The sequence below is a fragment of the Pollicipes pollicipes genome, unplaced genomic scaffold, assembly GCF_011947565.3.
Source record: "Pollicipes pollicipes isolate AB1234 unplaced genomic scaffold, Ppol_2.1 Scaffold_7262;HRSCAF=8765_pilon_pilon_pilon, whole genome shotgun sequence".
Taxonomy (NCBI): Eukaryota; Metazoa; Arthropoda; class Thecostraca; order Pollicipedomorpha; family Pollicipedidae; genus Pollicipes; species Pollicipes pollicipes.
The window spans coordinates 10422312-10444736 of NW_023597055.1; the positions used below are offsets into that span (position 1 = coordinate 10422312).

General features: G+C 55.0%; 1 protein-coding gene across 1 annotated transcript; it reads right to left on the reverse strand.

Annotated features, from left to right (window-relative positions):
* Positions 1–6041: 6041 nt before the first annotated feature.
* Positions 6042–20992, reverse strand: LOC119113421 (hyaluronidase). Its single transcript, XM_037237738.1, has 5 exons — positions 20983–20992; positions 20519–20649; positions 19588–19757; positions 19063–19255; positions 6042–6623 (listed from the first exon to the last, which is right to left on the reverse strand). Exons 1-5 carry the CDS (start codon positions 20990–20992, stop codon positions 6468–6470), a joined length of 660 nt encoding a protein of 219 aa, XP_037093633.1. The 3' UTR covers positions 6042–6467.
* Between the last annotated feature and the right edge of the window lie 1433 nt (positions 20993–22425).

Below are 22425 nucleotides of genomic sequence, written 5' to 3' on the forward strand. Positions count from 1 at the left end.
AGGGCAAATCCGTTCTTTTCATCAGCCAAAAACTTGCACACGAGAAATATGCGCTCAGTACTTTTGCTACACTTAACAATATTTCAGAATACTTTTTCAGGAGCGCCATCATTTTCATGCAACCGTTGGCCACAGCTTAGTATCAGCTACTAGGCCGACGTTGCGCAGCCTATGGAGGCTGCAACACTTGGTGTCGATGCTTGTGTTTCTAAGACTTTGGAGTACCCATGCACAAAATGACGTCACAAAACTTGTATTGATAATCGTTTACAGTGTTAAAACTTAATAATTTAGGAAGCGTCACCATGTTCGTCCACCGGTGGGCCACGGTTATAAGTTAGCCACTGGGCTAAATATCCGCAGAAAATGAAAGCTGTAACGCCTGGTGGTGGGGTTTTTGTTGCTAAGATTTGCGGGCTCGCATGTTAAAAAAGGATGTTACATAAATTAAATCACTAAGAGATTTCAACTGAATGGTGTACATTTCCAGACAAACACGGCCTGGCTATGTTAATGTACATTATTGACCACTTGATTTGCCAATTTCCATCTTCCAATTTGGATCAAACACATCGATCTACAATCTACCTTCGCGATGTCCTAAATGTCTGTAGGACCAAGCTGAAAATTCTGACAAGGCTTTTTAATTCTATCAATTTGGAAAGAGTCAACTAACTATTATAACTTAAAAACGTTGGTAACTTATTCCATGCAGTCGTTCAACGGCTGATTTCTGCAGTTTGCTGATCTCAAAATACAAACAGAATTCAGCTCGCGGTAGCTCCTGGTTTCTGTGCCGGTTACAAGGTAACAATAACCATGCAAACCGTGTCCCCTGTTAACCAGTAAGCTATATCCGTGGATTTTTTTTTGGGGGGGATCACCATAAGATGGACTTTTGTCGACCATGTGTTCTCCCTTGGCAACGCTCTGGCTACGCCCCTGCCGACGCACAAAAGCAGATCAAGTTGCGTACGTTGCATGATGGACAATGAAGTGTCTGTTGGGCCAATCCAAACCTAAGGCAGACAGCTTCCCGGAGGCTATTTTTCTGCGATGGTATGGTATAAGGGAAGGTTATTCGGAAAAAAAATACTGTTGCAAATGTCCAACACATGTTTCACCATGTAGTAGTAGCGCTGATCCAAAAGTATGCAACAAAGTAGCCATACGATCAGCTCGCAGTCAGTCGTGCGGGAGGCATCCGGGCCAGGGCAGTGACCACCGACGGCAGACAGGAGCAGGGCCCAGATAAGGAACATATGGAAGATGGGCCTCGTGGCTTGGTTCTTAAAAGCAGTGTGAGCCATCGATCCACTTTCAAAATTCTCACTAGCCTATGTGCAGGCCGTACTTTGGCATTTACACTGTGGCGGTAGATGCCTCCTCAACGGCCCAAAATGCCTACCCGCTCGTGCAATTTAGCTCTCCCAGGAGGGATAATGTTAAAATGGACGAATAATCTCGGGGAGCCAGATAGCCTTATTTGCCAAATGACAGATAAGTCGAATAGGCAAGACTGTGCACCAGTGAGAAACAGCTCTAGATGCATATCTAACGTAGCAGCCACGGCACTTGAATAAAGAGCGATGACAATCTCCATCTCTGCCCCCTCTCGCCGGTCATCGGGCTCGCTTTCCAGAAAAAAATTGCTGAAGTACACCCTGAGGTTGGCCCCCACCTTTTGAAACGTTCCTACGTCTTTGATTGAAGCATATATGACAAGCTTGATAAGGTGTTTATGACAGTCCTTTTTCTTTCGATTTCGACAAAGAAGCCTGGCAAGAGCTAGTTCCATGAACCAAAACGCGCAAGTGTCGTCGGCGTGTCGCATGTGCGATCATGGTCTTATATGTCATATAACTGGAAGAAAAGATGAATCCAGACATAGCATAGATAAAAAGTCTAGCAGGATGATAGTTTAGATACTATCACTATACGCGAAAACACTAAAAGGTGACAAAGAATGCAACAACTTGTTGGAATACTCCGTGTAGAGAATGAATAGCGTCGGTATAGTGAACATAATCGAGGAAAACTTGATAGCATATCATTCTTCGGCATCGCGCTGAGTGCATCCTGACTGTTTCCAAGAACCATCTCACAGATTTGACAATAGCTTGGTGTTCTCGGCAATCTCAGTGCACGACTTGAGCGCATAGCTACATGAAATAGCCGTGCACCTCCCCTAGCTCTAGTATTTGTTTTCTTTCATCTCTCTTTCGAAATGAGGCTTAAATCAAAGTTGCACATCAGATATACTGACAAAATTTGTCACATCGGAGCCTAGGAGACCGACTGGCTAGCTTTCTTTGCTAAAATTACAAACGCTATCCCAACATGTCTGTCATACCGGTGCAGGGCGCTCAATAAAGTTGATTGCTTCCTCCACACCTTATTTGTAGTACTGCTAGATGGGACCTAAGCCATAACAACACGCTTCAAGCCCATGGTGCCTCGATTATACTACACTTCGCGTCGGCACGCCCATGACTAAACAACAAGCAGCCATGAAATCTCAATTATTAAGAGCGTTGCACGTTTCTTCTGGCCTTCAGTCGTGTGAGCATAATGCGTTTGAAATTAAATTAAACGGAAAGTGCTTCTCGTTTTCCACGACAATATATACCTGCAAAAACGGGTGTCCATTGCCGCCTGTATTGCGCCTCCTCGATGTAATTTCTCATCACGTCCAAAAAGAAGCCGTAAAAATTTGAAATAAAAGCATTCTTCGTATGTGGAACACGTCTTTATAGATCACGTCATGTGAGAACAGGGATATACCGCGCTACCACTGCACGGCGGAATGATTGCAAACAGGGGCGGGTCCAGTATGTTGTGAAGGGGGGGGGAGCACGCAACATTGTGGTGCCCCCTAGAGTTTGGGGTCCTCTCCAAACAAATTCTGCCATCAAATTTTCAGATAAAAAGGATATGTACATGACATCCCTGGCCTTTTAGCCAAAGTAGTGATAGCTTTTAGTTGTTTCTTTTTTTGCTCTTTTTAGCCCTCGTTTTCTGAAGGCTGCACAGCATAACATGGGTTCCAATACTTAAATTATTTATTTTCCGCATAAATGTGCATATATATATATATATATATATATATATATACACAAAAATTTACATACATACATTACATGTGTATATATGTATATATACATTCCACACACACACACACACACACACATATATATATATATATATATATATATATATATATATATATATATATATATATATATATATATATATATATATATATATATATATATATATATATATACATATATACATTATATGTATATCTGTGATAGTAAATACGGGACCCACGCAAGCAATATGCATGAGCTTAGTCCTCATCCTGATTTCATTCTAGTTGACCGCCCCAGGAAACCCTAGTGTTCCTTTTGGAGGTAAAAGCTCCTCACGTATGCGCCAAGGGATTGAAAATGAAATCAAAAAATGGGATAAGACATCAAATCTCCAGGAACTTAAGTACAGGGACAGTTCAGGTGGGATAATCGAAGCGCCAGATTTCAGGCCGGTTCATTGGACACCTCAGTGGCGCAAGTATACAGAAGGTGCGCACATCGTTGCGAAGAAAACAAGACATGTAAACACGTTAAGTATACCTAATGTCGAATTAAGCAATCGCATCGCGCGCGTAGTTTTGATAGATGCAGCATTGCACAAGAAACGCTAGTTGTAAACAATACATTTTAACGTCAGGAAACAAGTATGCATATATTTAAATTGTTGCGCGCAATCGTCAACTTTAATCGAGGTAAGTAAGCATGCATCATCTTGGGACGTGACATGAGCAGCGTTTTTCATGTGAAGTGCATTTAGAAATGGTGCTTTAGTCATTGTCTTGAACACCTTGACCTTATTCTTGATAGTGGTCATCTATTACATCAAATTTAACCGGCCGTGTTTCGATCAGCTTTCTGCACGTGCTGGATATGGGGTGTTTCTTTAATACCATATTGAAGAGCATTCGCCCTCATTCAACGATATTCACTACTGACCACGAAACATTTTTGATGTTAGCTTGCTTTTGCTGAAACCCCATCCCATAGTAACCACAATGCTAGTGTATGATGCCAGAAGCGACAACCTCGAGCTTATATGTTATTTGAAGTTGTTTAAACTTGTTAACCCGAACATATGATGTCTGCATTATACTGACAATTGAGCAGTCAAGATCGGGAGCCAGAATTGCCCACTGCTGGTGTCGATTTCGACAATTATATTTTCGGGCATAGCGCGGCTATAATTCCGTTTTATATTCCGCCCGCTTTCAATGTTTTTTAGCAGCCCAAAACGCAGGCAAATCTTACCGGGCCCAACTTTGACGATCAGCAACCAATGCTCGGCGCGGCGCCTCCAGCCGGCTCTATTGCGTCGTGGAGCAGACATGGATCTGTTACTAAGCTAGTAATCCGGCCGGCCAGCCTCACGCGCGTGGTCTTCGTAATGGTGTCGACTGTATGCGCGCGGCCGGCGCTGGGCGGGGCAACGCTGCCTGCCAATAAGGGCGATCATTCTTACCCTGGCGGCCGCTGTAGGAACTAGTTTTGAAGCTTTGGTCCTTGGACATTCTGTACCTTGGACAATATGATGCGGACCAGACAGTGGAGGCGCCACCACTGTTTCAGTGCTGGTAACAGCACCGGTCTGCCGCACCTGAAAGCAGCTACCGCCGCTGGTCCTCTCGCAGCACGCACTATCCACAAACGGCAACACGATTCGGCGGTTTATTACGGCACACACGCACAGTACAACGCATGTCTTTCAACGTTACAGATGCGCTGACAGAGTTCCAAGACACTGCCACGAACTAATTCCTCCACACAACAAACACGCGCCGCCCCCGTGGTGGGGACAGTGTGCAGCACGCGCGACCTTGGCTGACAGCCTAAACACTGCGGCGCCGCGAGACGCCGTCCATACCCGACATCACCGAGTGGCCGGCGCGACCCGCACCGCCAGCCCAGCGGCGCTGGCCGTGGTGGCTGGGAGCGGCGCCCCAGATTGCCGTTCGGCACCTCCCGACCAGCCGCGCGACGTCACCACCGCGGCCGTGCCGACATCGAACCCCGTGAAGCCCCGCCGAGGGAGCGTCCCCACGACAGACGAACCTCCTTCCGACCCACCCCTGCCATAAACAGCGGCAGTGTGTGGCACCACTCACAGCAACCAGAGACGGGGGCACGGCCACCGATGGTGTCCAGTCACGGCACCCTGTCCACGGCCCCCGTACTCAGCTGGGCAGGGAAGCGCCTCGGCCGCCGTGTGACGCTCGGCCTGAAGCTCGCACTATGGCAGCAGGGCAAATGCACCTCTCAAATGCAGCGGTGGCGGAGATAAATATGGACATTCACCGCACGGGAGATAAATATGGACACACATCGGGCGTAAAACTCTAGCACGAGAACCATCACGGTCACTCTTCCCGGCCGTGCGTATCACAACTGGCATAAGCATAAGCAATTGCAGTCGCCGACACTCGAACGCGACCTCATTCCCAGTCTGAGGGCACGAAACAGCTCCACTGGATACGGACAAAGTCCGCCAGATATGAATGCCGTCGCAACTCCTGCACAGGCGCCAGCGCTCACATCTGACGCGATCATCATGACCTAGAGCGCTGCGAGCCTGCGTACCAAGCGCCAAGGCGGACACAGCGGCGCCCCAGCAGGCACAGGTTCGTATTTACTCCGCCAGGTGGCAGCCACGTGCCGTCTCCGACGCCGTCAACGGCGTTTCTCAAGCCACACCGTCCGTGCTTTGGTAGCGATTATGAGCATTGCAGTACGCAACATCATCGCCGACCCCGGTGCCTTCACCACAACCGCTCGCCTTTCGCGTTGCTCCTCACATCCTCGCAGGAACGCCGAGAGGACCCAGTCCTCGCGGCCTCCCGCAGCGCCTCCCTGCCGCCTACGCAGAGCCCGTCCGCATGCCCTCCCTTTCACGTGGCTGCAGGCAGCGCGTCTCGTCTGCCTCCCAGCCGGCGCTTCCCCCCCCCCCCCCAGCGCGCGAGCCGGTGCCGACATGCGGTATCACACGGCCTACACACGTGCTGATAATGCCCAGCCGCAGCCAGGCGGCGCTCTCTCACACCGCACCGAGCAGGCGCACGCCGCCATCTTCCACCGTGCACGAGAGGTGGTGGTACCCACCGTCATCCACATCCCACGCACAACGGCAGGGGGCGGCGCCCGGGCCGGGCCTCTGCTGCAGGCTATCCGGCGCTCGTCTGGAAGCCAAGCCGCTCGCGGAGGCAGTGGCAGCCCGCCCCGGCGGGTCATGCGGCGATCAAGCCGTGTAACGGTACGGTCGGCCGGCGTCGGCGCCCAGAGCAGACAGCAGCACTGGGGCTTCGCTGCTCCCCATGCGCGGGAGCGGGCGGCGGCGCTGAGGCTTCGTTGCTCTAGCTATGGGGGAAGAGACGGCGCCGCTCACAGCAGCGTGCAGCGCGTGATTTTGGGCGGCGCCGGCTGCGGGCAGAGCACGGCACGGATGGCCTCGTCGAACACAGTCTTGAGCCCTTTCTGCGTGAGCGCCGAGCACTCGAGGTACTTCACGGCGCCGATCTCCTTCACCATCGCCAGGCCCTGCAGATGGGGTCAAACACTGGTCAGGCCAGGTCACACGGGTCAGGTAAGGTCACGCAGGTCAAGTAATATATCTTGTCCCACGGGTCAGGTAAGGTCAGGTCAGATCACACGGGCCGGGTAACTCCCAGGCCAGGTCCCACAGGTCATCGAACACCCAGGTCAGGTCACGCAGGTCAGGTAACGTCCAGGTCATGTCACACAGGTCAGGTAACGCTCAGGTCACACACCAGCCATGAACACCCCGCAGGCGAAGTCAGACAATACTCAGACGGCGCTGCGTCCGGGTCGCAAGGATCACGCAGGGGCCGGGTCAGATCACAAAGGTCAGACCGGCATCCCACTGGCGACACGTACACAGCTGCCGGACAGCTGCCGCAGCCACAACGGCAGCGCCGTCACTCCGACCGCCCGGTGCCCGTCTACAACAAGTCCGCCGTGGGACCAGTTTAAGAGGCCACGCGAACTCTGCACCCGGTCCAGCCGACACCGACCGGACGGCACGAACCCACGCTCGGAGACGGAGACATGCGACGGGACATGAAGACCGCACACGGGGAGCCAGCGTACACGACACGCCGGCGGCGCCGTCTTCAGCTATTTGGCGCTGGACCCCGGGAGCGTGACCACGTGCCCAGCACTTCCACTGCACCCCTGTCTCATAGATATCATTGCGAATGTCAGAAGATACGACTGAATTCCGACAACTGCTGGTTTGGCCCACATCCACGGCAGCACACACACACAGGAGCAGACTGCCAGAGTCCAAACCAGAAACAGCAAACGATACGGGCCACGGGGTGCATGGTACACGGGCGCGACCGCGCCCCGTCAGCGGGGCTTCGCAACTGATCACGGCCACAACACACGGCTTAATAACCAGAGGCGACACCAAACCAGCCACAGGTCATCTCATGACGATGTCACACAGTTCCGACGCGAACCGTGTCGGGCCCCCTGACCCTGGCCGCTGGGTCCCTGACCCTGACCCCTGGGCCCCTGACGGCGACACGACACCAGGGTGCAGTGCACGGCTCGACGGAGACAACCTCCTCCAGAAACTCACAGCATGCCATGCGCGACGGCGGTGTAGGCGACCTTCGGCCCCACCGCCGCGCACGTTATGGTCGGTTACCACGCGGCCCGACCGTCGCGAAGGGATCTGGATCTGGGTAGCTGGATCTCGGTAGCTGGATCTGGGTAGCAAACGGACGACACACAAAACACAAGCCCCCACGCGGGCCCACACCAAGGCAGTGGGACGCATGCCACACGCGTGCATCCTGTCTAGGGCTATCAATGTGCAAAGAAGACCGAGGGTTTCATGGTTTCAGATCCGAGTTTCCTGACGCGCAGTCGAAAAGACACTTGGTAAAAAGGGTGCGACACTCTGGGACTCCAGTTTGACACCGAACAAGCTGGGTTACACGCCAGTCAGTGATAAAATACCACAATCTTGCCATAAGAAACCATGCGTGATATGCGATCGAGCTCCACTTCGTCACCACAGCTAATCAAGACCAACACGAGAAAACGCCAGGCATGCGTCCAGTACCAGTAGCGCTACCTATGCCGCCTTTGCCACGCCCGCCACGCCATCTATAGCAGACGGCAGGCGTGCCGTTCGGGTTTGCGCGGCACGGGGAACAGGACAGCCCGAATCGCCTCGTCAAAGACGTTCTTCAGGCCCTTCTGAGTGAGAGCCGAGCACTCGAGGTACTTGACAGCGCGCACGTCTCGCGCCATGTGCAGGCCCTGCCGACGCACCGGCCCATAATGCTTGAACGCAGGCGGCGGAGGCACATGCCCAGCCCCAATTATCACCGGGAGGATCTCAATGAGCATAGGTGCTGGGCTCAACGTCAAACACGCTGTTCAAATCACTGCTTATTTGTGATGCACAAGGATCAGCGGGGGGTCCAGTAGGCAAGGCATTGGGTTCAACACCAAAGAGACTGTTGAATGAATGAAATGAATGACCAATGAATGGTGCATACTAACGTATACACCCAGCCATAGTATCGGTCCATCGACATCGAACTAGCAACTTGGACAAGATAAACTGAGAGAGATCTGCTTCGATCAACTTAATGCAACTTTGGCCACACTGAAAACGAACAAAAACGAATTTTAAAATAGTTAGTTCATACATGCCGTTTTTATCCGTCTTTGGGAAACCACCTTTACGGGAAACGCTAAAAGTGAGGGAAAGATCCATTTGATTCATTCAAGACCACACTGACAAACCAAACCACCATTCGTTTCCACCACCCCAAAATCGTCAAAAATCCAGCTCTAAGTCATTCTTCCCCAGTGTTGAAAAGTAAGTGCGCACACCCTGAGCACAGAGGTCAAGGACGTCGGTGTTGCCAAATGTAGACTCAACACGAAATACAAAATCAAGTTGCGGTGTTCTACCAATGAGATAACGAGTGAAACATACTGCAGTTTGGTATGATTTCAAGTCTCTTCCCGATGAATGCGCAATATCAAGAAAAGTCGAATGACACGCGAGCAGCGTTTCAGCACGCTTGAGCTATCGGTTTTACAAGACGATCTGCACATTTCACACTCATAACTGGAGGACACGAAAAGGATTTACGGTGCCGTGTTTCAAGAAACGTAGATTCCTACCAACGCCGTCTACAGCATGGACACGGCGCGATGAAGCGGTCTTATCAAATAAGACGCACGGAAGTGCATATAATGTAATATTAATGGCACCGTACAAACGCACGTGGATGAACGGTACCTCGACGGGATAACTGGCGTTGCCAGAAATAATGTTTGGTGTATGTCGAACCAATGAGAATGGCGTGTTTCCCAAAATAGATCCATGTTTACGATACACATAAACATCAACGATTTCGAAAAATGCGATGTTGTTTTACGAAACGCAAGAAATTGCGCGTGCCTCCGGCGCACTGAGCTGGGTTTTCAGTGACAAAGTTAAGTCACACTAAGAACTGTGAGCTGCGGCAGTGATCATGATCGACCAAGTGCCTCCATCCCTCCCCCTCCTAACCCCATCCCATCCACCCATCTGGGGAGGCGGGGCCTTGACGACGGACCGCTGTGGTTGCCATCACCGCGTCGGTGCCTGAACGGCCGGCTCAGACAAGGCCGTGACGCCCCACTTCAGACCGGGGCGGCACCCCTGGCTGGGCGCCCGAAAACAAACACGTCGCCGCCGGCCACCCACTCGCACAACAGCTCAGCTCGGTCTGCAGCATAATGCCAGCGCTGTCGCTGTCAGATATCCGGAACGAGACAAACAACTCCCGAGCAGAGCGGTCGTGCAGGGCCAGCGGCGCCACGCGGCGAGTCAAAAGGACTTCGGCAAAGTGCGACGCGAAGGCTACAGTCAAGCACATGATTTGGGAAATGATTGAATGAATGAATGATTGATTGACTTGTTCATTGGTGTTTTCGGGCGCCTCGACATGAATGAAAAGAATGATTCTTTGCCTGTGGGGTGCCATGGGGTGCCATGTGCGCTAATTCAAGATTCTAAAACATATTAAAAATCATATTTTGCAGTCAGCCCACCCTCAAGCTTAATGTTTAGGACATATATTAGTCATTAGTCCTGTATCTGTTAATGTCATGTAGATGTCTTATATTCATATTTTCTCTTAGCCCACCTTCAAACTTGATGTTCAGGGCATATATAAGTTATTTGTTCTGTACCTGTTAATGTCACGCAAACTGTGTATGTATACATGTATAGGATCTGTGGTGCTGTGGTACATGTAGGACATTCTGGCATGGGACTAGTGGCTTATACATGTTCTAGACATGAAGTTGGAATGTGGGCTGAGAGAGCAAATATGGATTTGTTGTTGAAGGATTTTTAGAGCTAGTGGGCATGGTCGTTTAGCAGCAAGAGTACTGGCATGTTGTAAACCAAAATCATTGTGATTTTGCTTTACCTCTAGGTATACCATGTAGTAACTAGCCATTTTTGTGTCATTTATTTTACTTCACATTGCTTTAAAGTGTCAGTTTTGGTGTTGATGCTACCACCTGCCAGCCTAGTGGTGGTGCTGGTCAGCATGCTCTAAATTGTTTGCAGGTCCAAAGGCAATGGCAGCCAATGAGCCAGGCTTCATGGTGTCTGTGACAGGCCAGATTGAGTCAGCAAGCCTGGCTGACTTTGATGACGTCTACTGCCGCTACTCTTTCCACCATGGCCCCGACTGGGAGATGGTGGCGGTACGTGCAGATGCTGGTCGTGTTCTATGCCTCAGCCAGTAGTGAACTCGGCTTTGGATGTTTTGCCTTGGATTTATGCTGATGCACATTTTAAGTATAACAAAGCATTTGTATATATTTTACCAGTTCGTAAATCACTTTTTATGTACCTTGAGATTGTGTTGTAATGTTGACCACTGCATGAGCTTCATATGAATGAACTCCCAATGTTTGTTTGTGCAGATTTCTGAGATTACAGCCCACGCCTATCATGACTCGTATGATCCCTAATCCCACTACCGATCGTGAAATTCCAGTTGAATGGCACAATCTGTGTGACGAAAGTTTAACGTGCCGACATGCACTCTGAAGTGAGCCGAACAGAGTTCGGGGTCAGCGCTGTGTCCCGTCGTCACCGCGCACGAGTCAGCCTCCCACTGACGACAGCCGCCCCGCCGCCAGGGTCTGGACGAGGGTATCTCGCAGATCAGCAAGCGCAGCCAGGACGAGCGCCAGCTACTGGTCTGGAACCTGCCCGTTGAAGTGTCGTTCAAGTCCACCAACCCGCACGGCTGTGAGTTGGGGCGCCGGCAGCCCGCCGACCCGCCTGCTGGCTCGTCCCGCCCGCTCGCTCCGCCCGCTCGCTCGCTCGCTCGCCGCCGTCCCGCTCGCCCGTCCGGCTCGCCCGCTCGCGCACTCACGCCCGCCCGACCCGCCCGCCCGCCCGCCGCCTGCCCCGCCGCCTGCCCGCACCGCCGCCCCGCCGCCCCGCCGCCGCCCCCGCCGCCCCGCCGCTGCCCGCCCGCCCGTCTTCGCGCACGCTTGCCGGAACGGGCCGCGCCAGCACCAGGGATGCGTGCGCGTCGGGGACGGCAAGGGCGTCTCATGTTTTGGGGACTGGTCATGCCGTGACAAAAGTTTGTATGTGGGGAGGGGGGGGGGATCGTACAGGCAGTGGTCCACGGGGCGCCCGAAGTCGAATTATCGGGATGTGGCGTGTGCCGCATTTGGCCGCTCCGGGTCTGGCAAAAACAGATAAGACAGTTTTATCGGCCCTTTCGTCGTACGAATGCGAGGGAAATGGAGAGATTGACGTATTGCTATTTTGGCTACGTGCCTTATTCGTTTTGATAAGGGCATGTGGCCGAAAGATCAATCCATCTTTTTCTCCATCTCCATGGCTTTCCTACAAAGAATAAGACTATTAGTACTGCCTTAGTATCATGCGTAATGTTTCGTCGCGAATGCACTAAACAACTCATGTGGTCTCGCGAAAATGTTTTGTTGGTATGATACCTGCATTTTCAAAAACAACTGGCGAGTGTGTGCGGTGCCGTCACCGAGTTAACGACGCAAACGCTCGTCCCATGCCCTTCTGCCTAGTTGTAAAGTTAATGTAACACACCACGTCCGTGTAATGTTTGCAAAATGAGGTGTGCGTGGTAAATATTTTACAGCAATACATTTCGTGAAAGAAACAGCAACGTATGATAAGCCGTAGCAAACGCACGTTGCAAATTCGTCTTGCAGGGCCGCAGCTGATCGTCAGCTGTTACGGGCCGGACCTGTTCGGCAATGACGTCATTCGTGGCTACGGCGTGTGTCACGTGCCGGTCTGCTCGGGCAGCCACCGGGTCAGGTGAGGGCCGCCGCCGGCCGCGCCCGCGCCGTCCTACTCACCGCTCGCCGGGGGTCTCCACCTGCTCACGCGATGCGCGCGCGCACAACCATTCTGAGGTGTCGTTTATGTACGATTTGGAATTTGCACTCGGAGCGGGCAGTCTTCCATTTCGAGGTGGTGATTTCATTAGTTGTGTTGTTTACATAAATTTAACATAGCGGGGAATTTCTGAGTAGTCGCGACTTGTCTCTCTTTCGTTGGCAACTACCTGGTTGGCTGTCAGTCGTTGATGATTGGTATTCCATGACGCTTTGCCTGCTAAGCCTGTTAAGCGCCGACACTGGGCGTCGACCGTAACCTCGTAGATCCGGCGTGCTCCGCTCATGACGTTCCGGCCGGGAGCCATGTAGTGTCTGTGTGTGCCGAAGGTGGCCGTGTGGACGGTGCTGGTGTGTTTCTGGGGCAGCCGTGCAGCCAGCGGCGGCCACAGCCCCGGCCATCGCTGCGGCAGGTGTTAGGTTACACAGCGCTCGTGTGCACTGGGTTGTCACCCTACAACTAGGCTACGCAATTACTATGTGTGCCCATGGGAGCAGGTAGAGTCAAATGGTGTTCTTGTGCGCCTTTGGGTGGTCGTGCTGTGTTACCCAGTCGTTGTACACACGCGGAAGAGCGGCATTCTTTGTTCATGGTGTCCTCGGGGGCCATGTCCAGTTACCCATTGACTGCGTGTTTACCCAGATGGTCGTGTTTTATGTTCATGGTGTTCTCGGGGGGCCGTGTCCAGTGATCCACGACTGTGTGTTTACCCAGGATGGCCGTGTTTTATTTTCAGGGTGTTCTCGGGGGGCCGTTCCAGTGATCCACTGACTGCGTGTTTACCCAGGATGGCCGTGTTTTATGTTCGGGTGTTCTCGGGGGGCCGTGTTCAGTGGCCCACTGACTGCGTGTTACCCAGGATGGCCGTGTTTTATGTTCAGGGTGTTCTCGGGGGGCCTTGTCCAGTGATCCACTGACTGCGTGTTTACCCAGGATGGCCGTGTTTTATGTTCGGGTGTTCTCGGGGGGCCATGTCCAGTGACCCACTGACCGCGTGTTTACCCAGGATGGCCGTGTTTTATTTTCAGGGTGTTCTCGGGGGGCCGTGTCCAGTGATCCACTGACCGCGTGTTTACCCAGGATGGCCGTGTTTTATGTTCAGGGTGTTCTCGGGGGGCCTTCCAGTGATCCACTGACTGCGTGTTTACCCAGGATGGCCGTGTTTTACGTTCAGGGTGTTCTCGGGGGGGGGGGGGGGGGCGTGTCCAGTGATCCACTGACTGCGTGTTACCCAGGATGGCCGTGTTTTATGTTCATGGTGTTCTCGGGGGGCCGTGTTCAGTGGCCCACTGACTGCGTGTTTACCCAGGATGGCCGTGTTTTATGTTCATGGTGTTCTCGGGGGGCCGTGTCAGTGGCCCACTGACTGCGTGTTTACCCAGGATGGCCGTGTTTTATGTTCATGGTGTTCTCGGGGGGGCCGTGTCCAGTGATCCACTGACTGCGTGTTACCCAGGATGGCCGTGTTTATTTTCAGGGTGTTCTCGGGGGGCCGTGTCCAGTGATCCACTGACTGCGTGTTTACCCAGGATGGCCGTGTTTTATGTTCATGGTGTTCTCGGGGGGCCGTGTCTAGTGATCCACTGACTGCGTGTTTACCCAGGATGGCCGTGTTCGTACCGGAGTCGACCTCACAGCTGCAGAAGCTGGCTTCCTGGTTCACTGGCCGCCGACCGGAGCTGGCCGACCCGGTCACGCTGGCGCTCGGCGAGGGCAGGAGGGTGAGATGACCCGGTCACGGTGGCGCTCGGCGAGGACAGGGAGGTGAGGTGACCCGATCACGCTGGCGCTCGGCGAGGGCAGGGAGGGTGAGGTGACCCGTTATGCTGGTGCTCGGCGAAGGCAGTGAGGATGAGATGACCGGTCACACTGGCACTCGGCGAAGGCAGTGAGGGTGAGGTGACCCGGCCACACTGGCTCTCGGCGAGGACAGGGAGGGTGAGATGACCCGGTCACACTGGCGCTCGGCGAGGGCAGGGAGGGTGAGATGACCCGATCACGCTGGCGCTCGGCGAGGGCAGGGAGGTGAGGTGACCCGGTCACGCTGGCGCTCGGCGAGGGCAGGGAGGGTGAGGTGACCCGATCACGCTGGCGCTCGGCGAGGGCAGGGAGGGTGAGGTGACCCGGTTATGCTGGCGCTCGGCGAGGGCAGGGAGGGTGAGATGACCCGGTCACACTGGCGCTCGGCGAGGGCAGGGAGGGTGAGATGACCCGGTCACGCTGGCGCTCGGCGAGGGCAGGGAGGGTGAGATGACCCGGTCACGCTGGCGCTCGGCGAGGGCAGGGAGGGTGAGGTGACCCGGTCACGCTGGCGCTCGGCGAGGGTAGGGAGGGTGAGATGATCCGGCCACGCTGGCGCTCGGCGAGGGCAGGGAGGGTGAGATGACCCGGTCACGCTGGCGCTCGGCGAGGGCAGGGAGGGTGAGGTGACGCGCACATGTGTGCGTGCGCGGACCGGGCGTAGGGGCCCGTTCAGCTCAGGGGACGTTTTCCCGCAAAAGAGCCCTGCTTTTGAATTTTGAGGACCTTTTGGCTGGGACTCCCATCTTCAGTGAGTTTTTTAAGGAGCAATACGGGCGCCTTAAGCCGCAAAAATACAGCGGCCTTCGGCATCAGGTGGACACGCCATCTCCAGAGGGAGGGGGAGGGGGGGGGGATGACCCCATTAGGCTCCTTTCAGCTACGGCACTGGCTGTGCGAGCGAGGCCCAAAGCATCGCATTTTGATCGGTGTTAGTCTTAGATTGTTCCGCTTGCTTGTTTGAATTTGAAATTTCGAAATCACCCCTATGTAATTAAAGTGAGGCAAACAAGACGCGGAATTGTGTTGCGACTGACACGTTTGTTAGTAACGCGATTACGACGCATCACAGCATTATCATCGACCCTGTGTTCGTCGATTCTCCCTTGCTTGGTGGGTAAGTACGTGGCGACTGGCTTTAGGCTTCCACGTCTTACGTGATGAGTTTCATGGTCGCTGCACGCAGCTCTCAGCCATTGGATAGACTTTTACAGAAACCAAAGCCATTTCTCGAGACACGGCAAGGTTGTGACTCATGACCCACCATTATCCAGTGCGAACCAAACAAGCGTCAAGCATGTGAAATCTGCATTCTCAACGCGCTCGCTCCCGTCCGACTCGCTTACTGCCGGGGTCTGCACTAGTGGCAGTGTCGGCGTCCCAGCACATGGCGCCGCTCCCTCCCCTCCTCCCGCCGTGACCCCCGCCCGTGACGCGCTGGTGCCCCCGCTGACCGGGCGTCCCCTGCGGCAGTGATGCGGGTCCGGTCGCAGGGCGTGGTCACCTGCCGGCTGCAGGTGCTCACCAAGGACCTGCGGCGGCTGGGCTATGTCAGCGGGCGTCAGCCGGAGACGGACGGCGCCGAGGCGCGCGGCGCGGCGGCGGCGGCCGGCGTCGGGCACGCCTCCCTGGTCCAGTGACACCCCGGACGCGGTCGGTGACGTCACAGGGCGCAGGGGCGTCTGCAGTGGCCGGCGGCCGCGGCGCCCGGCGACGGTGCCTTGGAGTGACCGGCTTGTGACATCACTTGTGGCTTCGCCGGTGACGGGCGGGCCGCGGTGGACGACGGGCGCTCGCGTGGTTCGGATCGGTTTCAGCTTAGTCTTGCGTGGTGATGTGTAGCCGCGATCAGAGTTTCCCGCAGACATGCTGGCTCATCTTTGGGCGCCGTCAGAGGCACGTGCCAGTATCGTGGTGTCACCGGCCACGGTCGTCCTGCGGGTGTCGCGGCAAAGCTGGTTTCTGAATGGGCGCGACTCGAGAAAGTCCGCCATTGGTCGCCCTTCTTCGCTTGCTTCATCGACGTGGGAAGTTTCCAGTCGCGGTGACAATGAGAAGACATATTGTGAGATGGGGGGGGGGGGGGGGGGCAGTCCGCTGTGTCTGCTTCAACGCCCAGGATCGCTTCGTCAGAGCTCTGTGCTCTGCGTTCCGTGTTTAGTCTCAATGATCCCACAATGGAACGGCCGGTAGTGGCGTGGTATTGGATGCATCCGTCCAAAGTTGTGTACAAACGGACCTCGCTTCTCTGCGTGCGAATCGTGTGATTTAGCCGTCCAGATCGATCATATCATTTTCATCGATCAAATCTAGTCCTCGTCTAGTCGTAGGTGTGGCATGCGTTTTTTAAATCATGCGTATGTGTGACCGTTTGACGATCTCAAACTTGCATATGGCTTTATGAGTGGCGTGTTTAAAAGTAAAACCAGTGCAGAGATCATTCTGTGGACCCTTGCTGGTGAGACGGCGCGTGCTGCTCTGCCTAAACAGATCAGTTGGTTTATAGTCGAACGTAGACCGATTCCTGGCAGGCGTGTGAGATGGCAACTCCAAATCGCCCATTGGCTCGCGTCACTTCCGGCCAATTGGCACCTGGCCAAGAGAGGAGCCGGGCTGGAAGGGCCTTATCGTAGCACGGCATTGTGTGGCGCGTTGAAATGTTTCAGTACGAATTAACCATTGCACGGGAAATTCCAGTGCCTTTGTTGGTTGCGTCAGGGTCGTCGGAGCTGATGTTTTGGCGAAGACACCTATCACATCCATTCCTGCAGAACTTTCGGTCAGCATTGTGAAAACATGTTTGGAACGCACGTTAGCATGTCGATACATTCTCGGATATGAAAGCGTCTGTGAAGTTCGTTGTTCCTAAGGTCTGATTTTGGGACAAGCGTCCATGCCATACGGCTCCTGCAGTTAGTGAGCGCCCATTCAAGCGCGTGAGTGGCCTATTGCTCGGTGCCACCTGCCACGTTCTCCGTGTTAGAACTCCTCACGCAGCTCGACACACATGGATTATCGAGTAGCATCAGTTTCGGTTATTGAATCGATTCCAGCGTGGACCGGATACATCGACGGCAGCAGTCCGCGCAGATGTCTGATGCTATCTCTAAACTATCCTGTAGCCGGGGCGCCGCGGCTGCAGGTCGACCAGGCGCCTCTGCACGTCAGTCATAAACAAATAGACAGCTGTAAGCGGTGCAGTAGGCCGGATTGGCGCAGCGGTCGAATAACGTGCGGTCAGATACCGAAGTGAGCAGGAACGGCCCGGGCAGACAGCTTCACGTTCGCTGTCCCCGCGTGGGGCGCGGAGTTCGCTCGTGCCCGGGCCGCTCCTGGGTCGGGGCGCAGGGTCATGCCTGGCCTTGCGCCGTCCCGCAGTCCTCGGTCCCAGACAGCTGTCGCCCCCTGCCCGTCAAAGGCTCGGCTCGCTCCTGGCGGAGATGGTCCAAGGGGCGGTCTGCCCTCTGCCGCCCTGAACTGGCGATTGGACTGAAGGACTGAAGACGCACGCCTTCTAATACCAGCGGTGCTGAACTTCTGAAGCTCAGTTAACCAACATCGTCCATGATCTGCCTAAATTTCGATGGTCTTTTCGAAGGTCGTAAGATATAGCATGCTTTTTTTCTGCCCTGGTCGTCCCAGCGAAGCATCTATGATAATTATCCATCGCTATCCCCAACCTCTGTCGAGAGAAGACTCCTCCCACCCTCAACGTCCCCTCTCGAGCGTATAGCCTCCTCCCGCCCTCTCTCCGCCTCACGGTCCGACACTGCTCACCACTCTCCCCCGAGCCCGTCGCCCCTCTCCGGACCCTCCCACTTAAGGGCCTGCCGCAGCAGGCGTCGGCCGCGTTGGCTGGCCAGCAGGCGGCGCCACATGTGCACCTCGGCCGGCGTTAGCGCCACCAGGCGGCGCACGAGCGGACCCAGGCGCTCGCGCAGGTAGGCGTCCAGCCGTTGACACTGGGCGGCCGAGTCGCAGTTGAGGTAGGAGCCCCACATGACGGCGCCGGACAGACCACGGGTGCGCACCTGGCCCAGCATGGACAGCAGGTCCTCCTGCGACCGTGCCAGGGGCGCATTTAGGTAGGCGGTGAGGGTGGGTCAGGGGCACACCCAGGCAGGCTGTGAGGGTGGGCAGGGGCGCTCTCAGGCTGACGGGGAGGATGGGCAGGGGCGCTCTCGGGCTGGCGGGGAGGCTGGGGCAGGGGGCTCTCGGCTGGCTGTAAGGGTGGGGCAGGGGCACTCTTAGGCTGGCTGTGGGGGTGGGTCAGGGGCGCTCTCAGGCTGGCTGTGGGGGTGAGCAGGGGCGATCTCAGGCTGGCGGGGAGGGTGGGGCAGGGGCTCTCAGAGTGGCGGGGAGGGTGGAGCAGGGGCGCTCTCAGGCCGGCAGGGAGGGAGGAGCAGGGGTGCTCTCAGGCTGGCGGGAGGGTGGGAAGGGGCACTCTCAGGCTAGCGGGGGGGTGCAACAAGTCCAGTACAGCCTCCCTGGCGCTACCACCAACGCCATCATCTAAACTGCGCCACTGAACGCCGCAGCATTTTCACCCAAGCTCAGCGGGTATAACAGAGAGTGTGCTCACAAGCATTGTCGCGGCATCCCAGCAATCTTTCACTTACGCGTACATGCTGACCAGCGAGACGTTTGAGTAAAATCTTCTCATCTGCCTAACAACGCAGCCCCAAGTGCACCTCCCGCCTACAAACCAAACCGGCGCCGGCTTACCTCAGACAGATAACTGGGATCGTCGTGGTACTGGAACCAGGTGTACGTGTAGACGGGGACCTCGGCTGCTAGCCGCAGGGCCTCGTCCAGGCGGCCCCTCACCGTGGCGCGCCGGTCAGCGTCCGTAAACCCGTTCCGGAACAGGTACACGGACGGGTACAGCGCGCTGCTGGAGCTCAGGAGCCACGACATCCTGCAGCGGACGGCAGGAGCAATGGGAATAATCCACTTCCGATCCAAAGGCTGGGGGTGGGCACGCAGTTGCCATGAGAACGTGCTTACACGAGTGGGTACTGACACAAACGTGGGCGGAAGTGTACAAGACGCAGCTCGTACCCAGCAGCGATGACAGCACGTAGAGTGCAGGATTGTACTGGGCGGGTATAACGGGCCGGCACAGGAGACAGGAGCGTGCAGCAGTCGCGACAACCATCAGCAGACGGACCACAAGGGGATGAGTTCTTACCGAACGGTGAGCAGCAGCACTACTACTGCTCGGCTCGGCCGCGAAATGGCAGCACTGACCGGTCGTTTTTGTCGCGCAATGACTGCGGACAGGTGCCGTTGGGGATGTGCAGGTTCCTGCAGAGCGGATACTGGTAGTAGCCCCAGGCGGCGGCCGGCCGGGCACGCTCGGCCGCCTCCAGCGTCTGCTGAAGGAACAGGCGAGCCCACCACTCAAAGTCCTCCCGAGCCTGCCGGAACCGGTCACCGGTCAAAGTCCTCCCGAGCCTGCCGGAACCGGTCACCGGTCAAAGTCCTCCCAAGCCTGCCGGCACGGTTACGGGTCAAAGTCCTCCCGAGCCTGCCGGAACCGGTCACCGGTCAAAGTCCTCCTGAGACCGCCGGCACCGGTTACGGGTCAAAGTCCTCCCGAGCCTGCCGGCACCGGTCACCAGTCAGTCATCCCGAATCTGATAACACGGGACACGGATCCAAGTCTTCCCGAGTCTGATAAGACGGATCACAACTGAACGTCCTCGGAGGTAAGATAACACGAACCATGGATCAAATTTCTCCCGGGTCTGAGGTTAGGGGCCGGGGAGCAAAGACCTCCCGAGTAAGTGGAAGACCACACCAACACCAACAACATATCACCAACAGTTTTCCCGAGCCTCTCATCTCAGCGTCCTCGCCACGGTCCTTCTAAACTGCGGGAGAAAGGGGTCACGACCGAAGCTCACCTGGAGTCCGGAGAACACTTCCCGAAGTCTTTTAAGACCTCAAAACCAGGCTGCTGCTCAAATCATTTCTCAGCCTGGGAGACAGACCACAGTCCAAGCGCTCCCGGGCTTGACCGAGTGTTCGCGGGTGTTGGTACCGAGGGCGGGGGGGGGGGGGCGCTTCACCGGCCGGCTCATCCGCGTAACCCGTTGAATCACCCGCACGTCTGTGCTAGCGTGGCTGGCCTGCCCAGTGACCCGCCCCCCCCCCCCCCCGTCCGCGTGCGTCTGACCTGTTCGGCGACGCGGGTGTCCGTCCACTGCGGGTGCTGCCGCCGCAGCTGTAGCGCCGCCTGCTTTGAGTGGGACTCGCCAGCGCGGCGAAACCAGGGCGTCCAGCCCTCGAGTCGAATCACCCCCACGCCTGGTGGGGGAGGGGATCACTCCCACGCCGTCATGCTGGGCTCAGCGTCAGCTTCGAGGTGTGAGCTTTGGGGGTGGAGTCTTCAATGCATTGGAGTGGCTCGACATTGTTTTCTGAACGTGAATGCAGACCTGTGGGACGTTGTGTTTATGCATTCGGCTCAGATACCACACACACCCTTTCCACATACACGTTGATTTTCAGGAAAGTCCACACCAGACGCCACCATGCTCCTGAATCATGTCACGGTAATATGTTAAAATCATACGAGGCGGTGGCTACGTTGGTGAGTGCTCCGCATCAGACAAATGGTTATATTTCGCATAATCTGACGTGCAGGCATAGTTAACCACGCATCCAAATTCGGGTCTATATTGATATACGCCGAAAACACGGTCACGCACATCTCACCCATTAATGCATGGAATTCAAACGTGAAAATGGCTACGTGCTCGCCACGCCATCAAGTACATACAACTTGAGCAGCCTGACCTCTAAAGGTCGTCGTATGACCTCCAGGCAATCGTAGGTAAAAAATGGTCCCACAGTTCTCCGTCCGTAAAATATCGGATCCAAATCTGACAACAGTGCTCAGTGACATCAGACAACGTACTCGCCACGTCATCAGGCGTTTGCCCTCAGTTGGCCTAACCTCCAGTGAAGTAATGCGTGACCGCGCGTTTTCTCTCTGATTGCCTGGACGCTATACGGTGACCTTTAAAGGTCAGATCACGAAAGCTGTATAAACGTGACGTCACTGACCCACCCCGTAAGCGTTGTCATATTTGGATCCAATGCGTTTTGACGGAGTTCTGCGTGACTACGTTTTTAACCTATTATTGCCCGGAGGCTATACCATGACATTTGAAGGTTATGCTCCAATTGTTCGTACACTCGACGTCATGTTGAGCACGAGCGTATTTTCAGATTTTAATCCCATGCAATAAGGACAGAGCTGTGCTTGCCCCCAATGTTGGTGTGTACGAATAAATATTCGATATGAATACGTTGTAAATTGTACCCCCCTCGATATGCCACAATAAGTCTGTTCAGTGTTCGAGGTACAGGCTGATTAGCACGATGTAAGTCTTCCAAATTGGGCTTTTCGCAAAAAAATATTGTTTGATGTCTCCCGCACGCTAAAGCATGTCAGATCACCTTGCATGCAAACCGACTGGGCCCAAAACGAAACGGAGAGAGACCGCAAGTGCGAGAGAGAGAGAGAGAGAGAGAGAAGAGAGAGAGAGAGAGAGAGAGAGAGAGAGAGTAGAGAGAAGAGAGAGAGAGAGAGAGAGAGTAGGAGACACGAGGAAGAAACCACAACTCACCGCTGAAGTTGACGTCTGGCACGGATCGTTCCAGGTCCTCCTGGAACCGCTTCAGGTGGACGTCCCGACCCACCACCTGCGGCAGGCCGCCATTCACTTCCGAGCCGTTCTTTCAGAATATTCGGAAACAAACCTGCCGGAGGACAAACCGCGCGCGTCGGATCACGGGGAACGGAGAAATATCGTCACGCGAGTGGCGACTTCAGGGAAAGTGGAAAAAATGACGTAGTGCGTGTGACCATATGAACTCCGGGCGATTCGACCTCGTCTGAAAGGCCCATATCTCAATGCTGAATACTTTGCAATCCTAGTGCAGTCGTCGATTTGTTCTTTTGCATAAACCCATCAACCGACAGGAAATCCGCATGTCCATCCGACGGGTCCGCTTCAAGCACAGCAAACCGTGATTCGCCAGGTGAGAACAGCGCGCTGTGCATGCTCGGCCCGC